At 43.7% G+C, this 25,017-nt stretch overlaps 1 protein-coding gene across 1 annotated transcript in view; it reads left to right on the top strand.

Annotated features, from left to right (window-relative positions):
- Positions 1-19,914, top strand: part of MCF2L2 (MCF.2 cell line derived transforming sequence-like 2) — a gene marked incomplete at both ends in the record, with an annotated part of 253,923 nt that extends 234,009 nt beyond the window's left edge. The window contains 3 exons of the mRNA XM_080804372.1: positions 16,424-16,468; positions 19,311-19,399; positions 19,795-19,914. Of these exons, the coding sequence (XP_080660498.1) occupies positions 16,424-16,468; positions 19,311-19,399; positions 19,795-19,914 (254 nt within the window). The remainder of the gene's footprint in view (positions 1-16,423; positions 16,469-19,310; positions 19,400-19,794) is intronic.
- Positions 19,915-25,017: the final 5,103 nt, after the last annotated feature.

Genomic DNA, 25,017 nt, shown 5'->3' with positions numbered 1-25,017 from the left:
TATGATTTTTCCTTTATCACTATATTTTGCAAATATAATTACCATATGTATTGATGTTGGACTGCTTTTGTTGATTTTAATGGGAGTTCTCTGTGTCTCCTCACTCTGGATGTCTCTTTCCTTCCCCAGATTAGGTTAGTTTTCAGCTATTATTTCTTTTTTTTTTTTTAAGATTTTATTTATTTATTTGACAGAGGGAGATCACAAGTAGGCAGAGAAACAGGCAGAGAGAGAGAGAGGAGGAAGCAGGCTCCCCGCTGAGCAGAGAGCCCGATGCGGGGCTCGATCCCAGGACCCTGGGATCATGACCCGAGCCGAAAGCAGAGGCCTTAACCCACTGAGCCACCCAGGTGCCCCAGCTATTATTTCTTCAAATAAGTTTTCTGTCTCCTTTCTTCTCCTGCGACTCCTGTAATATGAATGTTATTACATTTGATGGAGTCACCAAGTTCCCTAAGTCTATTCTCAGTTTGCATATTTTTTCCTTCTCATTTGTTCATCTTCCTTCCTTTCCATTATTTTGTCTTCTAGGTCATTAGTTCATTTCTCTGCTTCTTTCAGCCTGCTTTCATTGCATCAAGCATGTTTCTAATCTCATTTATTGCTCTCTTCATTTCTGATTGATTCTTTTTTAGCTCTTTTACCTCTGTGGTAAGGGTTTCACTGATGCCTTCTGTTCTTTTCTCAAGCCTAGTGAGTATCCTAATGATCATTTCTTTAAATTTTCTATCAGGCACATTACTTATATCTGTTTTGCTTAGATCTCTGGCCATGGAGTTATCTTGTTCTTTCATTTGGGATGAATTCTTCCATCTTGGCATTTTGTCTAGGTTACTGTCTTCTTCTCTATGTTAGAAAAGCCAGTTATATCTTCTGCTCCTAAAAATAATGGCCTTATAAAGAGGAGGTCATGTAGTGCCCTGGGCCTGGTGCTCCAGGTGGTATCTTCAGTGTGTGCTGCATGCACTCTGCTATTGTGTTCTGGCTACTCTATCCTTAAAGCCAGTCATCTGCAGAGGTTCTCCTTGCCTGCTGTGAGTTGTGTTTGGTCCCTGACCTGAATGTGGCAGGTGTTAACTAAGTGTGCTCTGGTCTGCTTGTGAAATGAGACCTGTCACCACCTCCAACAGAACTGAGGTCCTGCAAAACTCTCTGAGTGGGAGATGTGGTGTGGGCAAGAGTTTATACTGGTCTTCTGGGAGAGGGGGCCACCAAGCTAGGACTGAGGCAAGTGTGCCTGAGAAGAGTAGATCCCCTGGAGTGCAAGGGTTGGGGCTTGGTGTAAGCTAGTTAGGCAGCAAGTGTTGGAATTACTTCCTGCAGGTGGTTCTGTGTTTATGCTGAGGGTCAGGGGAGGGCAATGATACAAGCTATCTCCTTTGTCCCCAGAGAGGCATCTCCACAAATACTGCCTCTCAGGGACACACTCTAAGAAGAGCAAATAATCTCTCCACTGCATGCCTCAGGCACTGTTCAGATGACTGTTGCCACACTGTATGGTCTGGGGTTGTTTGCCTGCCTTCTCTCCAGGAGCAGCTCAGTGCTCTCCTGGCCCTATCCCAGCCAAGCCCACTGACCTTTACAATTCCAGGCTTTCAGCCCTGCTGCTTGCAAGAACTCATGAAAATCCAGCCCTTCTCATTTTCCAAGCCAGTGTCTATGGGGAAATATTCTGCTTGTGCATTCCTCTGTGTGCTCCTCTCGCTCTCACACTTCTCTGTGATCATGACTTCCTTCTCTTTGCAGCAGCTGTGATCTGTTTCTCCCCTAAACCACATCTCTGCACTTGCTACCTTCCTTCATGTGGCTTTTTCTCTCCCTTTAGTTGTAGAGTTTGTTCCGTCAGTCTTTAGGTCAATTTCTGGTGTATTTAGGATGATTTCACAGTTATCTAGTTGTGTTTGTGGGATGAGGTGAGCCTAGGGTCCTCCTACTCCACCTTCATCTTCTGTTTTTCTTTTCTAAAGTTGTTTTGACTATTCTATATCCTTTATCTTTCTGTATGAATTTTAGAATCAGCTTTCCCATTTCTACAAAAAATCTTGCCGAGATGTTGCTTGGTACTGTGTAAAATCTATAGATCAACTTGGTAAGAAAAGACATCTTAACAAAATTGTGCTTAATTGACAAGTTAGATTTTAACTGAATCATGTTGCCCTGCTCTAACCCACTCAAAAATAATATGTGTTTGTTATGAGGACATGGCATTTATTTAGTTAACAATTCAGAAATACATTCTCAAGCTCTTCTCAAGTCCTAGCACTGTGCTCCCTATGTTGTGACAGGAATGTAAAATCTAGATAAGAAGCAGAACCCTACATGGAATATTCCCCAGAACAGATCCCATGATAGGCCAAAAACAAGTCTCAATAAATGTAAGAAGATTTAAATCATATCAAGCATCTTTTCCAACCACAACAATATGAAATTAAAAATCAAGGAGTGTCTGGGTGGCTCAGTCAGTTAAGCATTCGACTCTTGATCTCAGCTCAGGTTATGATCTGAGGGTTGTAAGATTGAGCCCTAAGATTCTCTCTCTCCTCTCCCTCTGCCCCCCACCAAAAAAGCCAGTTACAGGAGGGACACCTGGCTAGCTAGTCAGTAGAGCATGCAACTCTTAATTGCAGGATTGTAAGTTCAAGCCCCATGTGGGGTATAGAGATTATTTAAGAAAGACAAAAATTGGGTGCCTGGGTGGCTCAGTTAGTTAAGTGTCCAACACTTGGTTTTGGCTCAGGTGATGATCTCGGGGTCATGAGACCAAGCCCCACATTGGGCTCCATCATGGGTGTGGAACCTGCTTAAGACTCTCATTCTGGCCCTCCCCCAATTCCCTGCTCATGCCTATGTGCATGAACTCTTCCTCTCTCAAAAAAAAATAAAAAATAAATAAATAAAAATCTTTTAAAATCAGTTACAGGAAAAAACTAGAAGAAACACAAAAACATGGAAGATAAATACCATGTTTCTAAACAAGTGGGTCATGAAGAAATCAATGTGAAAATGAAAAAAAATACCTGCAGACAAATGAAGATGGAAACGCTATAGTTAAAAATCTTTGTAACACAGCTAAAGCTCTTTTAAGTGACACAGAGGTACCTCAAGAAAGAAAAGCAAATCTCAAATAAACAATTTAACCTCACACATAAAGGAACTAGAGGGCACCTGGGTGGCTCAGTTGGTTAAGCAACTCTTGGTTTCAGCTCAGGTCATGATCTCAGTGGTGTAAGATTGAGCTCTGTGTGGTGCTCCATGCTCCACACAGAGCTTGCTTGTCCCTTTCCTTCCCCTTCTGCTTCTGCCCCTACTGGTGCATTCATTTGTTCTCTCTCTAAATGAATAAATAAAATCTTTAAAAACAAGGAACCAGAAAGATAAAACAAAACCTAAAGTTAGTAGAAAGAAGGAGGTAATATAGATCAGAGTGGAAATAAATGGAATAGAGACTAAAAAAAAAAAAAAAAATAGAATGGATCAATGAAACTAAGAGTTGGCTCTTTGAAAAGCTAAACAAAACTGATAAACATTTAACTGAGCTCATCAAGAGAAAAAGAGAGAGGGCTCCAATAAAATCAGAAATGAAAGGGCAGTTACAACTGACACGAGAAAAATACAAAGGATTATAAGAGATTACTATGAAAAATTATATGCCAACAAATTGGACAACCTAGAAGAATTGGATTAATTCCTAGAAACATACCATTTTCCAAGACTGAATCAGGAAGAAATAGAAAATATGACAGAGTAATTACTAGTAACAAAATTGAATCCATAATAATAAAAAAAACCCTCCCAACAAACAAAAGTCCAGGACCAGACAGCTCCACAAATGTTTCTACAAAACATTTAAAAAAGAGTTAATACCTAGTCTTCTCAAACTATTCCAAAAAAATGGAAGAGGAAGGAATGCTTCCAAATTCATGCTATGAGGCCAGCATTATCCTGATACCAAAACCAAAGATACTATAAAAAAAAATTGAGAGAAAATTATAAACCAATATCCCTGATGAACACAGCTGAAAAATCCTCAACAAAATATTAGCAAACTGAATTCAAAAATACATTAAAAGGGTCTCGGGCGCCTGGGTGGCTCAGTGGGTTAAAGCCTCTGCCTTCGGCTCAGGTCATGGTCCCAGGGTCCTGGGATCGAGCCCCGCATCGGGCTCTCTGCTCCTTGGAGGGCCTGCTTCCTCCTCTCTCTCTGCCTGCCTCTCTGGCTACTTGTGATCTCTGTCTGTCAAATAGATTAATGAAATCTTTAAAAAAAAAAAAATACATTAAAAGGGTCTCTCACCACAATCAAGTGGGATTTATTCCAGGGATACAAAGATGGATTTGTGCAAATCAATCAATGTGATACATCATGTTAACAAAATGAAGGATAAACATCATACAGTCATCTCAACAGATGCAGAAAAAACATTTGACAATATTCAACATCCATTTATGATAAAAAAAATCTCTCAACAAAGTAGATTTAGAGGAAACATACTTCAACATAATAAAGGCCATATATGAAAAACCCACAGTTAACCTTATACTCAACAGTGAAAAACAGAGCTTTTCCTCTAAGATCAGGAAAAAACCAAGGCTATCCATTCTCACCACTTTTAATCAACTTAATATTGGAGGTCTTTGCCATCGGGCAAGAAAAAGAAATAAAAAGCATTCAGATTGGCAGGCAAGAAGTAAAATTTTCACTATTTCCAGATAACATGATACTATGTATAAGAATCTCCAAAGACCCCACCCCAAAAAGAACTATTAGAAGTAATAAATGAGTTCTGTAAAGTTGCAGGATACATCAACATACAGAAATCTGTTGTGTTTCTATACACTACTAAAGAAATAGCAGAAAGAGAAATTAAGAAAACAATCCCATTTACAATTGTATCAAAAAGAGTACAATATCTAGGAATAAATTTAACCAGAGATGAAAGACCCGTACTTTACTATAAGACATTGATGAAAGAAATCAGAGATGACACAAATAAATGGAAAAATATATGAAGCTCATGTTTTTGAAGAAAAATATTGTTTAAATATCCACCCAAAGCAATGTATAGATTTAATGTAATTCCTATCAAAATACCAATAGTATTTTTCACAGAACTATAACAAATAATTGTAAAATTTGTTTAGAACCACAAAAGACCCCCAAATAGTGAAAACTATATTGGGAAAGAAGAACAAAGTTGAAACTATCACAATCCCAGATTTCAAGATTTACTACAAACCTATAATAATCAAAACAATATGGTACTGGCACAAAATAGACACAAAGATCAGTGGAACACAATTGACAGCCCAGAAATAAACCCATGCTAATATGGTTAAATAATCTGTAACAAAGGAGGCAAGATTACATAATGGGGAAAAAACAGTATCTTCCATAAATGTTGTTGGGAAAACTGGACAGCTATATACAAAAGAATGAAACTGGACCACTTTCTTATACTGTACACAATAATAAATTCAAAATGGATTAAAGACCTAAGTGTAAGGCTCAAAACCACAAAATGCCTAAAAGGAAACATTGGCAGTAATCTCTTGGAAATCAGCCTTAGCAATGTTTTCCTGGGTAAGTCTCCCCAGGCAAAGGAAGCAAGAGCAAAAATATAAACTACTGGGACTACATCAAACTAAAAAGCTTCTACACAGCAAAGGAAGCCACCAGCAAACAAAAAAAGTCAGCCTACTGAATGGAGAAAACATTTGTAAATGATATATTCAATAAGGCATAACTATCAAAATATATAAAGAACTCATACAACTCAATGCCAAAAAAACCTCAATCTGATTAAAAAATGAACAAAGGATTTGAATAGACTGTTTCCCAAAAAAGACACGCAGATGGCCAACAGACACTTGAAAAGATGCTCAACATCACTGATTATCAGGGAAATGGCAAGTCAGTACCACAATGAGATACCACCTCACACCAGTCAGAATGGCGAGTATCAAAAAGACAAGAGATAACAAATGTTGCTGAGAAAGTGGAGAAAAGGGAATCCTTGGGTACAGTGGGGATGTTAATTGGTGCAGCCATTATGGAAAACGGTACAGAGATTCCTCAAAAAACTAAGCATAAAAGTGCCATACTATCCAATAATTCTACTTCTGGGTATTTACCCAAAGAAAATGAAAACGCTAATTCAAAAAGATATATGCATCCTTATATTTAATGTAGCATTATTTACAATAGCCAAGTTATGAAAGCAACCCAAGTGTCCATAGATAGATGAGTGAATAAAGAAGTTGTGATATATGTACACAGTGGAATATGACTCAGCTCTAAAAAAGAATGAAGTCTGGCCATTTGCAACAGCATGGGATGGACCTAGAGCATATTATGCTGAGCGAAATAAGTCAAAGAAAGACCAATATTATATTATTTCACTTACATATGGACTCAAAAACCAACCAACCACTCAATAATAACAAAAAAGAAATAACTGATTATATTATATTTAGATCTATAGAGAACAAACTAGTGGTTGCCATGGTGTGGGTGGTGGGGAATGAGGAAAAGAGGTCAAGGGGATTAAGAGGTACAGACTTCCAGTTAGAAAATAAATAAGTCACTGGAATGAAAAGTACAAAAAATAAGCAGAACCAGACCTTAGCATGTAGATTAAAAAAAAAAAAAAAAAAAGCCCTACTGAACTCAAAGACAGGCCCAGAGACATTGTCTAGCACCTTCCTTTTACAGACTGCCAAACAGGGGGTCCATCGCATACAGCTTTTCAGCAGCAGACCAGAGCAGGGCCTTGGGCTGATCCCTGAGAGGAGAAGAGACTTCCCAGACAGAACATAGACTTGGAAGCATCAGGCTATGGGGGAGGGAGGTTTCAGGATTGGGACTATCAGGACCTTATATCTGTCTAGCATTTTACAGAGCTCTGACACATATCCAGTTATCCTCCCAGTCCCTTCCTGTACCACCTTTAACCCTTGGGATTGCTGAACATAGTAACTTTGTACATTCTGGACATTCCCCACACTCTCACAGAGTACTCTATCACCGCATCCAACAGGCTGTATTATAATTTTATGATGTGTTTTTTTTTTAACATTTTTTTAAAGATTTTATTTATTTACCTGACAGACAGAGATCACAGGCAGGCAGAGAGGCAGGCAGAGAGAGAGGAGGAAGCAGGCTCCCCGCCGAGCAGAGAGCCCGATGTGGGGCTCGATCCCAACACCCCGGGACCATGACCCGAGCCGAAGGCAGAGGCCCCAACCCACTGAGCCACCCAGGCGCCCCAATTTTATGATGTGTTTAAGTTTTTCTCCCCACTAGACCATGAATTCCTCTAGAGCATGAAGGTCGTCTTAGTAGTTTTAGCTTCCCTTGGGCCTCATAATATACAAGGGCCTGGCACTCATAGGTGCTCAGTAAATGTTTAGTGAATAAACAAATAAAAGAACTCATTGAATAATCATGTCAGGCTGGCAAACTCCTCTGCAAGCAGAGTCAGGGGTGATGAGGTTTAGCTCAGGACACATCTCATTCAGACCTCCAGCGCCTCACAAGTGTTTATTTGTTGAGCTAGTCTAATCCAAAAGAGTTACTATTAATAGTTGGCATTTCAGGACAGAGAAGAGGGAAGGAGGGAGCTATAGTGAGCCAATGAGGCAGCTTATGAGAGGATGAAAGGGGATTCCTCCTCCTCACCTCTCCCACTTTAAGACTTATAGCCAGGGGCGCCTGGCTGGCTCAGCTGGTAAAACAAGGAATTCTTGACCTCAGGGTTGTGAGTTGAAGCCCCACACTGGCTGTACAGATTACTTAAAAATAAAACCTTAAGAAAAAAAAAAAAAGACTTGCATCCAGTTAGATGTTAACTGTATAATCCAGCAAGTGGTGTCCGTTGAACAGTCCCTTGTTGAATGTCATGCACAGAGCTGGGCCAAGACTTAGACTAAAGTGGAGGAGGAGGATATGCAGGTCCTTGAGACTTTAGGAGAACCTACGTGAGCAGCACCACTCCAGCTGGTATAGGGAGGAATGCATGTGCCATTCTTTCCTGTGGTTCAGTGTTCATGTATATTTCTGTAAAGCAAAGACATTGGAGTGGAATTTGTACACTGCATTGAAAATATGGAAAGAGCTACCAGCAGTAAGGAAGACCCAGTCCCCAGCATATATGGGATTAGAGGTAGGATCCAGTGGGAGAGTGGGGCATAATGGGTGAAAGAAGCTGAAAAAGACATGCCTGAGTCTCAGCCTTTCCTTAAGTATGTGAGCAAGAAGAAAGATATCGTTTAGTTTTTTTGCTGTTCATCTGTGTAGATCTAATTAGGCCCAGAGTAAAATGAAGGGTAAATGTTCCACATTGAAAGTGACTACCTCTTTGGAAAAGCTGTCCTCTTAAGGAAAGTAGGGATAAGAGCATTGCCAGAATGTCTCTGCTTGGGAATAAAGACACCAGCTCATGGCAACTTTATTTCTTGCTCTGTCCAAGATTTATGGATTTCACCTCCTCTCCAAGCTTTCCATGGAAAGTTAGGAGCATTTGACCCAGGTGGTTCCCCATGAGACTTCAGCCCTGACCTCTCTGTGGATCAGTTTTCTGGTGGCCAAAATTTGGTATGGGATCACAAAGAAAAACAAGTGTGGAAGCTTTTTATACTTTATATCTTAATGACAGAATAGATTATCATTTATGGGGTTCTGAATGTGCTGCTTTTGTCATCATCTTATCTTTCCCTGGCTATGTAGATAACCTTTTCCAAAAGACCTTCTACTTTATGCTTTTACCACTGCCCATAATCAAAGTCTTGGGAATTTAGTATTTGAGATTTTGGTTTTGGACTATTATGTGATTAATTTGATGGGACATGAGGTATTTATTCAGGCCTACAATTTATTTAGTAAAGGCCTCTGGAAGGAATTTTAGTTAACACATTTATTGAGTGTCTACAAAGTACACAAGTCATTGAAGAAACATACACAGATCCCACACCCCCACTCAGGGCCAAAGCTAACTAATATTATGTTTCTTGGTCAGACTTCTAGACCCTTGGATGTTAATGAACATGAAATCACAAATTAACAGGAAAATGGTCACATAATAAGTAATCGGATATGCAGTCTTGGTCAACAAATATGAATGGCAATACTATTTAAATAAAGCAGTGATTGTCAGAGCACCTGGGTAGCTCAGTCGGTTAAGTGTCTAACTCTTGATTTCGGCTCAGGTCATGATCTCAGTGTTATGAGATTTAATCCCGCGTTGTGCTCCATGCTGGGTGTGAAGTCTGCTTGGGATTCTCTTTCTCCCTCTGCCTCTCCCCTCCCCCAAATAAATAAATAAAAATAAAGCAGTGATTTCCAGTTAGGGTATATATGTGTGCTCTAAAGTTTTGTATTTGAGAAATACAGACCAGGAAAAATAAAGTCTGAGAAAAATCTTGGCTGGTGAGGGTTCATAGAATATAATATAGTCCCTAAATTTGCTTTGGATGATAAGGTCTATCCTTCTATGGGATATAGCAGAATCTCTGCGAGGTGTGAAATTTTTTTGTTTTGTTTTCCATGGGTATCTTGTAATGGCTTGTAAAAAAATAAAAAAACTTTTTTAAGAATAGAGAAAATCAGATTTTCATCTCCTAAATAATTGGCTTTATCCCCCAATACTGTCTCTAATCAAGTCACATCCTGACTTCCTTTTCTATTTTGAAAAGCTCAAAATGAAGGAAGACCCCTGATACCGGACTCTCCTTTCACGTGGGGCCCTACAGATGAGTAAAATGTATATTGATAATTCCATTCCAGGTTATTTATTTAACAGGCAACTCTTCAGATTTTCAAGGACTATATTTCAAGGACTGTAGACTATTAGAAGATTGAGCCTATCAACCTTATCTAGAGTATATTTTGTTCTTGAAACCTTTAACTCCTTTTCTCATGTGCCAAGAATCTCTTAAAGAGATTTTTAAAAGACCCCTTGCTTGAAGACCAATATTGGCATACATTGGTTAACACAGTGGCATATCTGTAAATTTAGAGATGTGAGCCATTTGAGGCTTCACCTAAAGCATAAGGATGTGGTTTGTCCAGGTGCCTTTCTTCTTTTCCTTCTCTACCCTGCTAATTCGAACTGATCAGACTCAAAGGTGTGAGATGAGAGAAGAATGGATAACATTTAGTTAAGTGTGTCTTAGTGTAGACTTGGCTGTAGACAGTTTACATTTATGTGTGTCTATGTGTGATCGTGCTAGGAGAGCAGGCTGATTTCAGAAGTCAGGAAGATACAAGGAAATAACCACGATGTTCATGTGAACTTTGATGACTTTTTCATGAATTAGTTTCATAAAAACCAGTCAGTTCTTCAGAAGATTGGCAGAAAACTCAAAACAAAACAAAGCAAAAAAGACCCCCAAACAGGAAGCAGAACTCAAGAGTTACAGTGTGAAAAGTAGTCTATAGTACACTAACAACACCAAATGCTGGTGATGATAGGAGGCAGCAGGAACTCTCATTCACGGCTGCTGGTGGCCATGCAAAATGGTATAGTTTTGACAGTTTCTGACAAAAACTAAAAATGGTTTTACCATACAGACCAGCAATCATACGCCTTGGTATTTAACCAAATGAATTGCAAAGTACAATATATCCATACAATGGAATATTATCCAGGAATAAAAAGAAATGAGCCATCAAGCCACAAAAAGACATGAAGAAACAGAAGTGGCAAATTGTTAAGCAAAAGAATCCCTTCTGAAAATACATACTGCATGATTCCAACTGTTTGACACTCTGGAGGAGACAAAACTATAGAGACAGTAAAAAGATCCGTGGTTACCAGGGATATGGGGGAGAGGACATGAGCAGGCTGCACACAAGGGATTTTTAGGGCAATGAAACTTATGTATGAAATCATAATCATGGAGCATGACATTGTTCATTTGTCAGAACACGTAGAACTGTCCAACACAAAGAGTAAACCCTAATGTAAACTGTGGGCTTTAGTTAATAATAATGCATTGGTGCTGGTTCACTAATTGTAATGAACGTACCACACAAATGCAAGATGTTAAAAATAGGAGATACTGTGTAGGGAGCCGGTGGAGAGGGGTGATTGGGAATACTCTGCCTTTTCTGCTCAATTTTTCTGTAAACCTCAAACTTCTCTAAAAATAAAATCTATTCATTCTTTAATAAAAAAAAATCCACACACTGTAGTGTCATAGGACCTGAAGACACCCACTGCCCAGTTGCTGTGAGGTTAGCTGCTAGCAGCTCTCAGTTGTGCCCTTCGGAGGATTGCCAACCAGAGCTGACCAGAGCTGTCCAGCCAGAAAAATGCCTGAGAAGTTATGGCCTCCTTCAAGGACGACTTATGGCCGGCCAGCCAGCCAATGGCTGACTGATTCGGGGTGCCATCTATGGTCCAGGGTTTGCCAGGAGATCGGGCTGGCGCCAGACTTAAGCAGAGCCCGCTTTTCCCTGCCCTGTCTTCTGTCCTCAGTGCTCTTACAGGTTTCCTCTGAAAGCCCTTTCTCCACCCCTCACTTGTGCAACCTGCTTCTGGGAAACCTGACACAAGGCAGAACTAGGAAAGGTCCTATAAGGATGGGATTCTGGTGTTATTAGGTCACTTGCTGGCCAGGTGGCAATGAGGATTCCATTGCTCTGGTTAGATAGAGTGTGGAAAGCCCTGGGCCCTGGTTTGTGGTAGAGGTTCAGTGACTAAGATCTTCACCTGTGGTGACACCTGGGGTCAGATACAGGGGGACAGGGATGTACCAGTTGGTGTAATGTCTCTACATTTGAGAAGTTTGGGGAGACTATTAAGTACCAGGAGCATAGAACTGGGAGGCTATTGCTAAGTACCATGGATGCACTGAAGAGAGTGAAGAAAAGAGTGACCTCAGATTTATCACCAATTTAAAGCCCCATCTGAGAATCGGAGGGCTTCCTTGCCAACGTTCAGCCTCTCATCTTCTACAGCATGGCAGTGTGTGAGAGGATGAATTCTCAGCCTAGGCAAATCTGCTGCCTGATCATTTGGGGCTCCTAGTGCTAGCAGAAGAGCAGGCAGGTCATGCCCTGATAGGGAAGATGTGGGACTGTAATGCTTGAGATGAGGACATCTGGGTCTAGGCCCTAAACCCCCTGCTTATGGGCTGGCATAAGTGTCCCACCACCTCCGTGTTGGGAGAAAGATCCTTCTCCCCCCAAAGAGTACGCAGAATCCTCAAATGAGACATGCAAGACAATGCTTGCCCTTCTTAAGATGTTTCCCCACCATCCTTCCAGAATAATAATTAGCATTTAATTATAACATGATCTGACTGGGGAAGAAGCACAGAGACCTACAGACTCAAGCTCAAAATGTGAGGATCTTCATACTGTGTTCATGCCCATCAAAGACCATCCATTGCAGAAAAGGTGCCAAACAACTAAACTGACCGGATGACTTGACCAGCAGGTGTCAGCTGGCTTTCTCCTTGGTACCCCAGTACCTGCACAGTGAGCTCAGAGAGACTGCTTCACAGCAGAGTGGGAAGCTATGCATGGGCCAAGCAGCATGGCCTTCCTGTTGTCAAGACCAACAGCCACTGCTGAATTTCTACCTGACCAGCTCAGATGGACGCTGAGCTCCCAGGTGTATACTATCCCTGGAGAATGGTCGATGTCATCAGACCCCCTCTAGGCTGGAAAGTACAATAATTCACTCTGAGCAGGGTTGACCTGTGTGCCTTACCTGCTCACAGTGTCTCCATGCGTCACTGTTCGAGGACTCATGCAGCATCTGATCAACCACACAAATTTGCTCTAATGGAGAGACTCAGTTGTAGAAATACGACCGCAGGACTGACCTACAGTCCTTCCACACACCACCCCATTTAGAAGCTGCCAGCCCGATAAGAGGCATGGAAGCGAGGATGTACAACAGTTTAGACATGACACTGTGGGGTTGGGGTGCTGATCTTCAGGGTGCAGTATATACCTTAAACCCATGGCCATGCTATGGCACTGTGCCCTCAGTAAGCAGAATTTATGAATCTGGGAGGCAAGAGATTGAATGAGTTGTGACCTTATTCATTACCACTCTCTAGGGACTTGCATAGGGCATTTGTCTTCCCCATCCCTGCAACGCTGGTCTCAGTGAGTCTAGAGGTCTTGGTTGCCAAGGGGGAGTTTGCACCGGGGACACAGTAAGAGTCCTGCTGAACTTGAGTCTATGCCACCTGCTGTGGCGGCTGGTCTTTAGGTTGTACTGTTACCACCATCTCCTCCCACTCGTTCTAGGTACCCCGCCTTCTCATCTTCTGCCGGTGGTGTGCACAGTGGCTGTCCCAGACTCTTGTCTAGCTGTCGTTCTTTACTCGCCCATTTACAGTGACAGCTGGGTGTGGAGGTATTGGGGGATGTCCCAGTGGATCACCTGAGTATCAGGCACATTCCTCTCTGACACTGTTAGGTAACAGCCTGACCTCCTCATGATGAGTAGGAGCAATTACTTCCTCCCGTGTGGCAACTGCTTTCTTTGCCTGCATGGCTTCTGGCATGAGGACAGAGTGGGGGGACTCCTCATGGTGGTAGGGGTAAGGCCTGGACAGGGGAAGAAGGCACTGAGCTGGGAGCTCTCCTAAGAACCGAAGCAGTTTCAAGATGGGACCCTCACAGAACAGAGGAGTATGCTCTTTCTGGTGCTATTGGTTAACATGAAGGAGTGAAGCTAATAGTATTTTACTAGCCAGAATTGCACTGAAAACTTTGAATTCTGAATTTAGTTGCATCCCTGGTTTTCAAAACCCTGGCTGTTGAAAGATACGTAAAATGAGAATGACCACTGTGCCACAAAGGTAACAGAAGTCGAGACTGTCTACTAATCCTTAGCCACAGACCTACATGCAGGCCTGAATGTGGGTCCCTCGTCTAGGCCCTCAGGGTCTTGGAGGTGGGGGGAGGCTGCTTTAGTATCTGTGGGCCATTTAGTGTAGCACATAAGGGTTGTTTGCTGATCTGGGGGGGATTTCCTTTTAGACCTAGACTTGGTTACTTTTATTATTTTGTTATTTTGTTGTTATTCAGAATGATTTCATGTAGTCTTATGATAAAGAAAATATGGTCTGGCAAACAGTCTTCTCTGGTGAGATTGTGGGTTATTTTAGATACCTGACCAATAAATTTTCAGTACTTTAAGCTTCATTTTCTGATTATAAAAAATATATATGCGGATTATAAAAAATTTAGTATGTAATGAAGAAAAGGACAAATAAAAGTGTGAATCAGACATTACTGGAAATAATCACTGTAAATATTTTACCCCAAACTTTTCATCTATAGAAGTGCATATTTTGGGGGCGCCTGGGTGGCTCAGTGGGTTAAAGCCGCTGCCTTCGGCTCCGGTCATGATCCCAGCGTCCTGGGATCGAGCCCCGCATCCGGCTCTCTGCTCAGCAGGGAGCCTGCTTCCTCCCTTCTCTCTCTGCCTGCCTCTCTGCCTACTTGTGATCTGTCTGTCAAATAAATAAATAAAATCTTTCAAAAAAAAAAGAAGTGCATATTTTAAAAAAATTGGAGCCATACTACATGAACAGGTTAGGGGTCTTCATATTTTAGTCTTCTTGAAAAATTTCTATTACATTTCTGGTAAAATGGACAAGCTCTGACTGACTCCAGCTAACTACATCAGCTTGTCCTACCACCCACCTGTGGGCCTGTTCCAACTCAAAACATATGATGGCAGCTCATTGCTGAGCTTGGAGGTGGTTTCCCAGTTCTGCAGTTTCTTTGACCTCAGCTCCTAGCAGCTCTGAACATCCAAGACAATAAGCTCAGACTGCCCTAGAAGCTGGCAAGGATTTTGACAACAGAAAACACACTAAATAAATAAATAAATAAAAGATGCCGTGAGAATGTGTGCAATCTGAAAGTTATTAATTGAATGCTTAGGAGGGATTCCTTCTTTTTGGCCAAAGGCAAGTTTGCCAAGGAAATGGACACTTTAGATATAGATCAGCTCTGATGTCCACATTTACACCCCAGGCCACCAAGCAAATGATCCTAATCCAGCATAGTACCTGTGGCAACAACCTGGAGATCTCTCCTGTCGTGTGGGCTGCAGAGAGCTGCTGGGGTGCATTAGGCATAAGGTGACCCCATTAGTTAACTCCCAGAAGGCAGAGAAGGACCGTCCTTAACAGCACAGCATAGTGGTGAAGAGCTCACAGCTCAAACCCAGCTCTGGGTTTTTGGATGAATTATGTCACTTTCTTGTGCTTAAGTTCTTTTCATCATTTATTTGATAAAATGCAGGTGATACTGAATAGTCTTACTGTGAGAATTAAATGAGATGAAGCTTTCAGACTAGTGCCTAGATGGCTGTTTGCATATTATCATTAACAACTTGTTAACCACATTCGTTCCTCCAGGGAAGGAAAGGAAAGGCTTGTCCATGATTTTAAACCAGGTCTCCACTCCACTGTCCCTCAAGTCAAAATGTGATAGAGGTGGCCTTAAAATTTTTTGCATGATTGGGGCACCTGGGTGGTTCAGTTGGTTAAGTGTCAGACTCATGATTTCCTATCAGGTCAGGATCTCAGCGTCATAACATCAAACCCTGGTTAGGGCTCCATGCTCAGCGTGGGGTTTCCTTGAGATTCTCTTCCTCTCTCTCTGCCCCTCACCCTGTTTGCTCGAGCATGTGGGAGTGCATCCTCTAAAAAAAAAAAATCTTTTTTAAGGTTTTGCATAATTCTAGGAAATAGTGAAAAATCCAGTTTGAAAGGAAAATAAAAATAGTTTGCCCATTTGAAATCGGCAGGGTAAGGAGCAGCCCTGGAACAAGTGGACTCTACAGTGGTCCCATTATGCCATCTAGTGGACAGCAAAGGAAAGGCATGATTTTATCTTCAAAGGTTAATTTACCCAAAACGTGTATATTGATGAGGATAAAAACTCACTAATAGGTTCACATGTCAATAAATTTCATTCAATTTTTAAACCAACATAAAATTTCAGAATTCTAAACACTAAGTGCTAAAATTAAATTCCCAAAACCACTTAGGAGTTATGTGATATATGCTGGAAAGATCATCCACTGAAGGAAAAGAGAATACACACCAGACCTTACTAGCATGAATTTTCACAGCCCAACTTGCCCATTCTTCTTATCCTTCTCCACCAACATTCTTCATGCTTATTCTGGTACATGGACTTGGAGTGCCCCCAGAGACTCAGAGTGTACCTTCTCAATGCACCACTAGCCCTCGACTGGTACCAGAGCCTTCTGCTCATTTTCCAAGAATGCAACTATCACTTAAAATTTTGCTGTAATCAAATTGACTGTTTTTCGAGGACCCATGTGTTTGGTTTTGTTTTTCGTGTGTGTGTGTGCACTTGCACACGTTCTGTTTCCTTTCAAAGCCGATTATTACTTTTATAATTTGTTTTCACCTCCAGATATTGATGAGGGTGAAGACAACGGCAAACAAATCTCCTCAAAAGGTGAGTAATAATAGCATACTTGAAGTACCCACAGCTGTTCTGAAACCTTCTCTTTAGTATTATTGTCATCACCATGAACCATAATAATAACAGGTGTTATTGATTAAATTCCTAAGGTGTACCAGACATTTTACTTTATAAGCCCTTTTCTTAATCTTGATATCAAAGCTGCAATGGATATTACTATCCCTATTGTTATAGACAAGAAAACAGATGCTCAGAGAGACCAAGTGACTTACCCAGGACCACACAGCTAGTAAATGAGCGACAAAGTCAGAACTACCCTCAGGTCTCACTGACTCCAAAGTCTCTGCTCCTACCACTGGACAATGGGCCTTTCATTTACTCACTCATAGGATCTGTCAGATTCTGAGCCCAAGATTCTGGGGTCCCTTGAGTGCTGTCACCTTTATAGGAACTAAGACTTAGTCCCTAAGGCCCCTGAGAGCCCAGGGCCAGTGAATCCAGGAGGAAGTGCTTCAATATGCAAATGACCGAGATGTAGCAAAACTCAGACTGGGAGCTGCGCTTTTGTCCCCTGCACTTCCGGCTTTAATAGATGGACCTTCTTCAAGGTGTGCTGGTTCTGAGAATGCTGAGTCTTTCCCAGGAGCTGGGGGAAGGGGGGTGGGTACTGGGAGAATAGGATATAGTCTCTGCTGCCAAGAGTCCGGGACCCACGGGGGAGACACAGGAGGGCTTGCCCAGAGCAGCTGCTGTTTGTGTCAGAAGAAATTCTGTCTTGAAGAGTCTTACGAGGTGATTGTGGGGGAGCCTATCACCTCCACAGCCCCTCTCCTCCTCTGTCTCCCAGAATAGGATGGGATAGAATAGAATAGAACACAATGGAGTAAAATACAATAGTAGAATAGAATAGACTAGATCAGATCAGAATATCATACCTGTAAGGGGAATATTGTTCCATAAACTTGTTTTCACTTCAGAGACGTGTTATGTGTGTCCACTATGTTGGATGGAAAATGGGCATCTCTCTGGAGCTGCTTCTAAGGAGTGTAGACAACTTTGGTTTAGAATAAACTGGGGGACCTGGGGGACTCCAGGCCTCCCCCACCCTCACCCATGGTACCAGGAATGAAGGAGGCCTTGTGTGCTGACAGTCCCCAGCCAGGAGGTGGCATCTGGGTCATGAAGAACTGGGAAGATCATTTCTTTCCAGGCTCAGTCAGATCCTTCCTGAAGGCAGGAAAAGGCCCAGGTGACCTTGAAATGATGCAGTCAACCTGTGGCCAAATGTGTGAGAGGTCCCCTGTGGCAGCCCTGTGCCAGGTTGAGGGTCCCCTTTCCTCTGGCTGGGCCCACGGGAGAGGGGAAACCCGCCACCAGTGCCTGGTCGTCATTTTACCCCAGGTGTCACCTACTGCAGAGTGGCTGGAACTGGCTCTCAGGTGTCTAAGCTGCACCATCACCCCCCCTAGTCCTGCTGCCCCCAGGCCCTGAGTGCTCCATGGTTGCCTGAGGCCTCAGACCAGGCCCCACTCTGTCCTCCCAGCAGGTGGCTCTGGGGTCCCCCCCCCCCCGCTTTGTCTGGGGCACTGAGGCCATGGACCCTGGAGACATCGTCTTTCCGTTCAGACAGGGGGTTGGGGAGAGGGTGGTCCAGGGCAATGTCTCCAGTGTCCTCCCTTATAGCCTTTCAGCAAGACTGCCATTCCTCATCCTCCCTGTCTGCTCCCTGGTGTAAGGGGGTCTGGGTTGGATGACTGCCCTCGAGAGATGTCTCTGGGTGTTACTATGGATGCCCCAGAATCCTGTCTGGGGGAGGGCAGTGGGAGGCAGATCCCTGAGCCAGTTTCTCCTCTACCCTCAACCCCTCACCCTAGCATGTCCTGGGACTAGAAATCAAACCAGGTTTGCTGCAGTCTGAGAGCACTGTGTCCAGCTGCCTTACAATCCTCCAGCATCAGGTGGGGTCCCTGGAGGCCTTCAGGAAGGGGCTGCCTGGCTGCTCTGGGGAGAGCTCTCGGCCCCGAATGCAGCTTGGGAAGTCTCTGGGCAGCAGGTCAAAGCTGCCCCACTCCCCATGCCCTGCTAATGCCCTTCAAGACCTCACCCCAATCTCTGCCCTTGAATTGTCACCTGAGCAGAAACTTGGTCCTGCACTCAGATTCCTGCAGGATGGATTACTCAGCTGCCGCTCAGGCACTCAGTCAACAGAACTTGGCCAAATGATTATTCCTCCCTCATCTCAGTTTCTCATCTGTGAAATGGAGCTAAAGCTCTTACAGGATTATGTGAAGCTTAACTTTTGACCGACTGGCACCCCAGCAGGCAAAAAGAGTCAGTGTTTGGGGGGTTGCTGTTCCCCTCAGTGTCTAGCAGCCCCAGGGACATGACAGGTGCACGGTGACATGACTGGCCCATTAATGAATCAATTCATTGGAGAGAGAGGCAGGATGTACTTGCTTCTCTGAATTCCCATGGGGACAGCAGTGACAGAAGTTACCACGGAAATGGGAAATGGGCAGTAATCAGGGGAGAGAAAAGGGGGCAAGGGGAAAAGAAGAGAGGGAAGAAGGGTGGAGGGCAGGAAGGTCGTCAAGCACAAAAAGACAATGACCGTTTTCTTGGAGGACAAGGAGTAGGACTATGAGCACCATGTAGACATGCCTTCTTAGTCACACACACTCACAGAATTTTGAGCAGGGAGAGGGAAACTGGAGATCACAGACCTCTACCTCCACCCCCAAGGTGAGGCAGTCCAGGTCCTGGGAGATTGGGAGTTAGAGATGGGGGAGAATGGGTTCTTGGGGACAGGAACTGCCTGGAACATCTGGCCATCCCCTCCCCCACACAGCAGGCCAAATTCTTCCCTTTCTCCAAGGCTGCTCCCGCAGAGAGTTCATCTCCATGGAAACCTCTGAGGAGCCTGAAGGTGCAGAAGAAATGGAAAAGGAGAACAGTGCTCTGAGTGTAATTTATGTTTTTCTTACCTCTTTCATTTTTCTCCCTCATTCCTATCCATCAGCTTCTCCTTCCTGCCTCTTCCTCTCCCTGTTTCCTCTCTCTCCCCCTTTTCATAATTCTCACCCACAAGGACCAGGCCTAACTCGGGAAGCTGAGGTCACTGAATCTGCAAAGTGCCTCAGACCCTCCCAGACTAGCATGGCCTCGTCTCCTTAGCAATGCACTAGTTTCTCATCATAAATATGGGGCTCCTGCCGGAATCTTGCGTGGCCCCGTGGGATGGGCTCCAACCTGGTGGGCTCCAACCTGCCCCCGGGAATTACTGCTTGCACCTGGCCCGGGCTCGGGCACTCCCCGCCATTGCCAACTCTGAGTGTGTACCACTGTGCCCTCCCTTACAGCTATCCGGACTTTTCCAGTTGGACGACAATTATGAAACGTGTTCCTCCAAATCTGTCCCGGAAACGGGAGAAAGCATCCGGGGGAAAAAAGAAGGTGGCGATGAGGACATGCGGGTGTGAAAGAGGAAAGAACAGTAAGCGAACTGGTTAGCCATTGCTCCCCTGACTCTTGTTGGAATTTCAGGACAACAAACAAAACTAAGCCAGGGTCCACTGGCTTGCTCGACCCTGCGGGGGGTGGGGTGGGGGGTGGGGAGACAACTAGCTTACGGGCACAAGCAGTGCGGGCGAGGGACGGATGCCTGAGGACCCTCTCCCCAGAGAACTGACACTGGCACCAGACCCCCGCGGCTCCCCGCTCGGCCGAGGCCCCCAGGCCGCCTTCGTTCCGCTCACAGGCTGCGGCGGCCCGGCCCACCCTTACACAAAAAGCAGCCAAGGGGCCTCGGACCCTCCGAATCTGTCACCCTGGCGCGGGGGAAGAGCAGGACCACCTTCCAGAAGACTAAGGACGGGTCCACGGCTTGCGGGGGGAGCCCACCCTCCAGGTACCAGCCGCGGAGAACCTGGGAGCTGCTCCCCACGCGCCTGCGCAAACCTCCCGGCTGTGGGCAGAGAGACCCGCAACCTCCCGGGCTCGTTCCACGCGCGCCTGCGCGGGGACTCGGTGCAGAGGCCGGACTGCCTCGAGGCTGTTCACGCGCCTGCGCGAGCGCTGGAGACCCCCCCCCCCGCGAACCCCGCTCTACGCGCGTCTGCAGAAGTTAGCGAAGCCCAGTCCTGGACCGCTCTGCCCAAGGTTTCTCAACGTTGCACTCAGACTTTGGGGGCTGGGGAATTCTATGTCGGGAAGGGGAGGGCAGTCTTACGCATTGTAGGATATTTCACAGCATCCTTGGCCTCTTCCCGCAAGATGCCAGTAACAGCCCTCTCCCACCCGTTCACCCAAATTATGACAATCAAAAATGCCTTCAGACGTTGCCAATTTTTTCCCGGGGCGGGAGTGGGGAGATCCGTTGAGAATCTCCTCCCGGAGCCTTGGAGGAGCTGAAACTCTATAGGGGCAGCCCCGTACTCTTCTCCCTGAATCCCCACAAGAACGTTTCTGTGGTGTTTGTGTTACTTTGTTCCAGATTGTATCCTTTCAGAGAGGGTTGGTTCCAAGTTAATGTCTGAGGTATTTTGTTTTAGATTTATTGGTTTTAAAATTAGTTTCAGTTATTTTCAGGTTTTTAAAAATTTTTCGTTATATTAGTTAATTTTTAGTTAACCTCTACTTTTAGTTTTCTAGTTATTTCATTTTATAGCTTTAAAGTTACTTGTTTACAAATATTTTGTTACTTATTTAGCTACTAAAAATTCACTGCAAGTTCTTTTTTTAAAAAAATTTTATTTATTTATTTGACAGAGAGAGATCACAAGCAGGGGGAGTGGCAGAGGGAAAGGGAGAAGCCAACCCTATGCTAAGCAGGGAGCCTGACATGGGACCCTGGGATCATAACCTGAGCCGAGGGCAGACGCGTAATGACTCAGCCACGCAGGCGCCCCTCACTGGAAGTTTTAAAATTATTTTTGAATTATTTTCAGAAAAAAAGTGTTTTTAGTTATTTTAGAGTTTTTTCTCTTGTTAGTTTTCATTATTTATGGTCACAGTTATTTTTAGTTATTTTAGAGTGGGGTTTATTTTTATATTCATTTATTAATTATCTTTTAGTTATTTGGTTTTAAATTATTTTCAATTGTTGCATTTTTGAACATTATATTTCCTGAATTTTTATTTTCAGAGTTTTGAGATATTAGTTTTGAGTTATTTTCAGTTATTTATTCTCAATTATTACTTTTCAGTTATATCTTTGCCACTTAAAATTTTTTTCTGTTCTGTATTTTTACTTCTTTCATTTTCAGAATTATTTAATATTAGAATTACTTTGTCTAGGGGATCCAAACAAAAGAGAGACACGACATCAGTTAGTTTAACAGAAAGAATTTAGTATAAAGAATTGTTATCCAGCTATTGGAGAGTTTAAGAGGGAAAAAGTGATAATGTGATACCATGGAGATGTTAACTGCAAGAAGCAGCTACCAGCCCAAGGGCTGAGGGAGCAAAGGGAAGAAATTGGAGGTGGCCTTGCATAGCTGGGGTTAGTCCTCTGAGGAGGAAGTGCTGCCCCATAGGACAGGTGTCCCAGGAGCTGGAGGTTAGTCTGGGAGCTGCCAGCTGGTGCTGGTGTCTTTGAAGCGGGTGGGGCTGGTGGGGCGGGTGGGGGGTGGTAACTGAAACCAGATATTCCTCTCAGAGTGCAGACCAGTTGCAAGGCTGATGCTGACAGGAACTCAGGTGCACAGAGGTCCCTCTCCCCCCTTCTGTCCTCTGGTCAGTCTGCTCTATTGGCCTGGCTTCACAGGGAACAGCTGGCAAAAGAGGTGAGTGGCCCCAGCCCACAAAGCAGTGATTAGAAGGGTGGGCTGAAGGCTAAGAAATCAAGGCTAATAACCAGCACCCCGACCTCTAGAGTTGTTTACTTTAAAAGCTAGTTTTGGATTTAGTTAGTTTTGAAATTGTTAGCGTGATTTGATTTTAACTTTTCACTGGACGTGGGATCTGGCTAAGTTTTTGGTTCCCTGATTTGTTTCTGGAATGGAGTGGGAACTTCTTAAACATCTGAGGACTGTCTCCCATGTGACTCGAGAAAATCACTTCAGAATTCAAGAACACAAAAATAAGTATCTCACTTTGTTCATAAAGAAGCCCTTTGACTACATGGCCAAAAAAGGGCAGAGACTAAGGCACAGACCATCAGGGAGAGGTTCTTCAGCAAAATTGTCCAACAGAGTGTTCTTTGAAATTTTTCAGGAAGTTATGTTGTGGAGCTATCCTCTTGTGCCCCTTTCCTAACAACAAAATATCTTTCTCGATGGAGTGTGTTTCATATTTGTAGACTACAATATTGATTGTTTGAACACAAAAATAAAGTTGTTTCCAAACCCATAGGAAATCTTATTTCCTCCTACTTGCATTGTTTTCCATTTTGGCCATAGAACATTTATTTGTTTGTTTGTTTGTTCAGTACCTATTTCCTGAGCACCCCTGTCCTCTGGAAGGTACTGGCATCAGGAGAGACCAGGAAGGCATGAAGATGAGTGAGAAGCTCTCAGTACAGTTGGGGGAGACAGATGTGGAAACATCATCACAACACAGTGTGACAAATAACATGGGGGCATGGAACCCTGCTACTGACTTCCTGATGTAGTCAGGGATGATCTGACTTCAGGACTGGGTCTCCTGGAGCAGGCGTTTTCTCCAGGTGGAGAAGGAGAAGAACATCCTGGTCGTGCACAGACACAGAGGCGTGGAGGAGCGATGCATGGCAGGGAGGATGCATTGACAGAGGCCGCTAGGCCACTGGGTTCAGAAAGGCCCTAACGTTAGGGCTGGCCCCGGTGCTTGACAGATAGAACCTCATTTGGTCCTCACAGCCAATCTGCAAGAGAGTAAGAAGCAACCTCAAGAGTCAATGCTCTTCCTGGTCTTACTGTTCCAATCACAGCCTAGCAGGTTCTCTGACTAGTCATTTCTGGAAAATTTCAGCTCATTTCTGGCTTTATCCTTGGTCCATTCACTCCTCCCCACTTACGCTTGGAGGTGAGTCCCTCCATCCTCTATCTTTTGATTCCTGCTTCTTAAACATCTGTGGGGAAGGAGGAGGGTTGAGACTAGCCAGCTGTGAGGTGCCAGTGAGGCCAGCTGCAGAGGAGGCAGACAGGAACAGAGGAGAGCCCCCTGTGGGGTCTTCTAGGGAAGTTCCACTGACCAGCATGATGGGAACTAAGCTCTTGGTGAACCAGTCATAAACTACAACTGCAAGCAACACCCCTTGAAAGTTTGTGGGGATGCCTTCCCAAAGGGGGGAACCTGCTTTACAACAAGCCCAAGCCTGTGAATTAACAGATTGGGATTTTTAAAAGCACACAGGGCCCTTTGTTGCATGAAGAGCACTGGACAGGTCTACCCAGTCTAAAGAAAATAGAGTCCTTCCCAACCTATGATGGCATATTTTCACACTTTTTTATAGAACACACTCTTTCAGTCAGTCTTGAGTATGTTTCTCAGCACACTTCTCTGCTTTGGCTCTCTGGTCGTCTTATCAATCACCATATACGTTTCTCAAAGAGAATATTTAAGACCCGGAGCTGGACAGGAGACTCTCTGGATTCTATCAGAATTATCAGAAAACACATCACTTGGATCCTCTTCAACACTTGACCATTGACTAGCCGTGTGCCCGCTATAGGAATGGCCCAAAGCTTTCTCAGTCCTTTGGACATCAGTCATTTTCTGAATTTACGAAACCAGCCACACTTGGTGGTACTGGCAGAGTGCAAAGTGCTCAAACCCCTGGGCCTCACCTGAGGGGCCTCTCCCCAAAACTTGCATCACAGTGGACGACCAGAGGAACCATGTCAGGACCAGTCATCATTGCTGATGATGCTCCCAGGTGCTCTGTGGTAGCCCACTCTCACCTTCCACTCTGGCTCCTTTGGCTAACCCCCACACTTTTGCTCTGCTTATAGGTGTCCTCTCAGAGAAACAACAGAAATAATAATAAAGGGTAAATAATAAAGAAACTTACATCTTCTTTCTATTTGAGTAAACGGAAAAGAATTCAAAACCAGATACAATCTTCTAGCCAGTTGTTCAAGTCATCCATAGCTTGCTAGAGTTGCCTGTTGCTCACTAAAGGGACTCATTTCAACATGCTGCTGAGGACTGGGCATGCTGTAGCCCCACAGGAAGGTGACCCAGCTGAAACCAGCCCTGGATCTGTGAAAGCTGTCTGAGTCCACACTGAACACCAGCCATGCCTTCTGAAATAATCAGACAAGATAGATATCCTCTAAATCAGCATTTCCCAGAGCATATTTTGCAAAATAGGCAGAAGAGTGTAAGAGTTCAATGACTTAATCCCATGTTGAAAAAAAAGTTTAAATATATGTTTTAAATACTATGTTTTTTATTTCTCATTTTGTTGATCTCAGTTAGTGAATTAAAGGATTTGAGAACTCTTTGATGAAGGAAGTCTGTATATTTTTGTTAAACTCATAATTTCCCAGACCTGTTTGACCACAGAATCCTTTTCTTTGTGGAATATAACTTTCCTTGTATATTAGTAAGGGGAAGGCTGCTGTAGCAGAGATCTATCCATATAGTGCATTAAAGAATAG

This window comes from Martes martes (assembly GCF_963455335.1).
Source record: "Martes martes genome assembly, chromosome: 1".
Taxonomy (NCBI): Eukaryota; Metazoa; Chordata; class Mammalia; order Carnivora; family Mustelidae; genus Martes; species Martes martes.
This window is presented reverse-complemented; position numbering and strand designations above follow the sequence as displayed.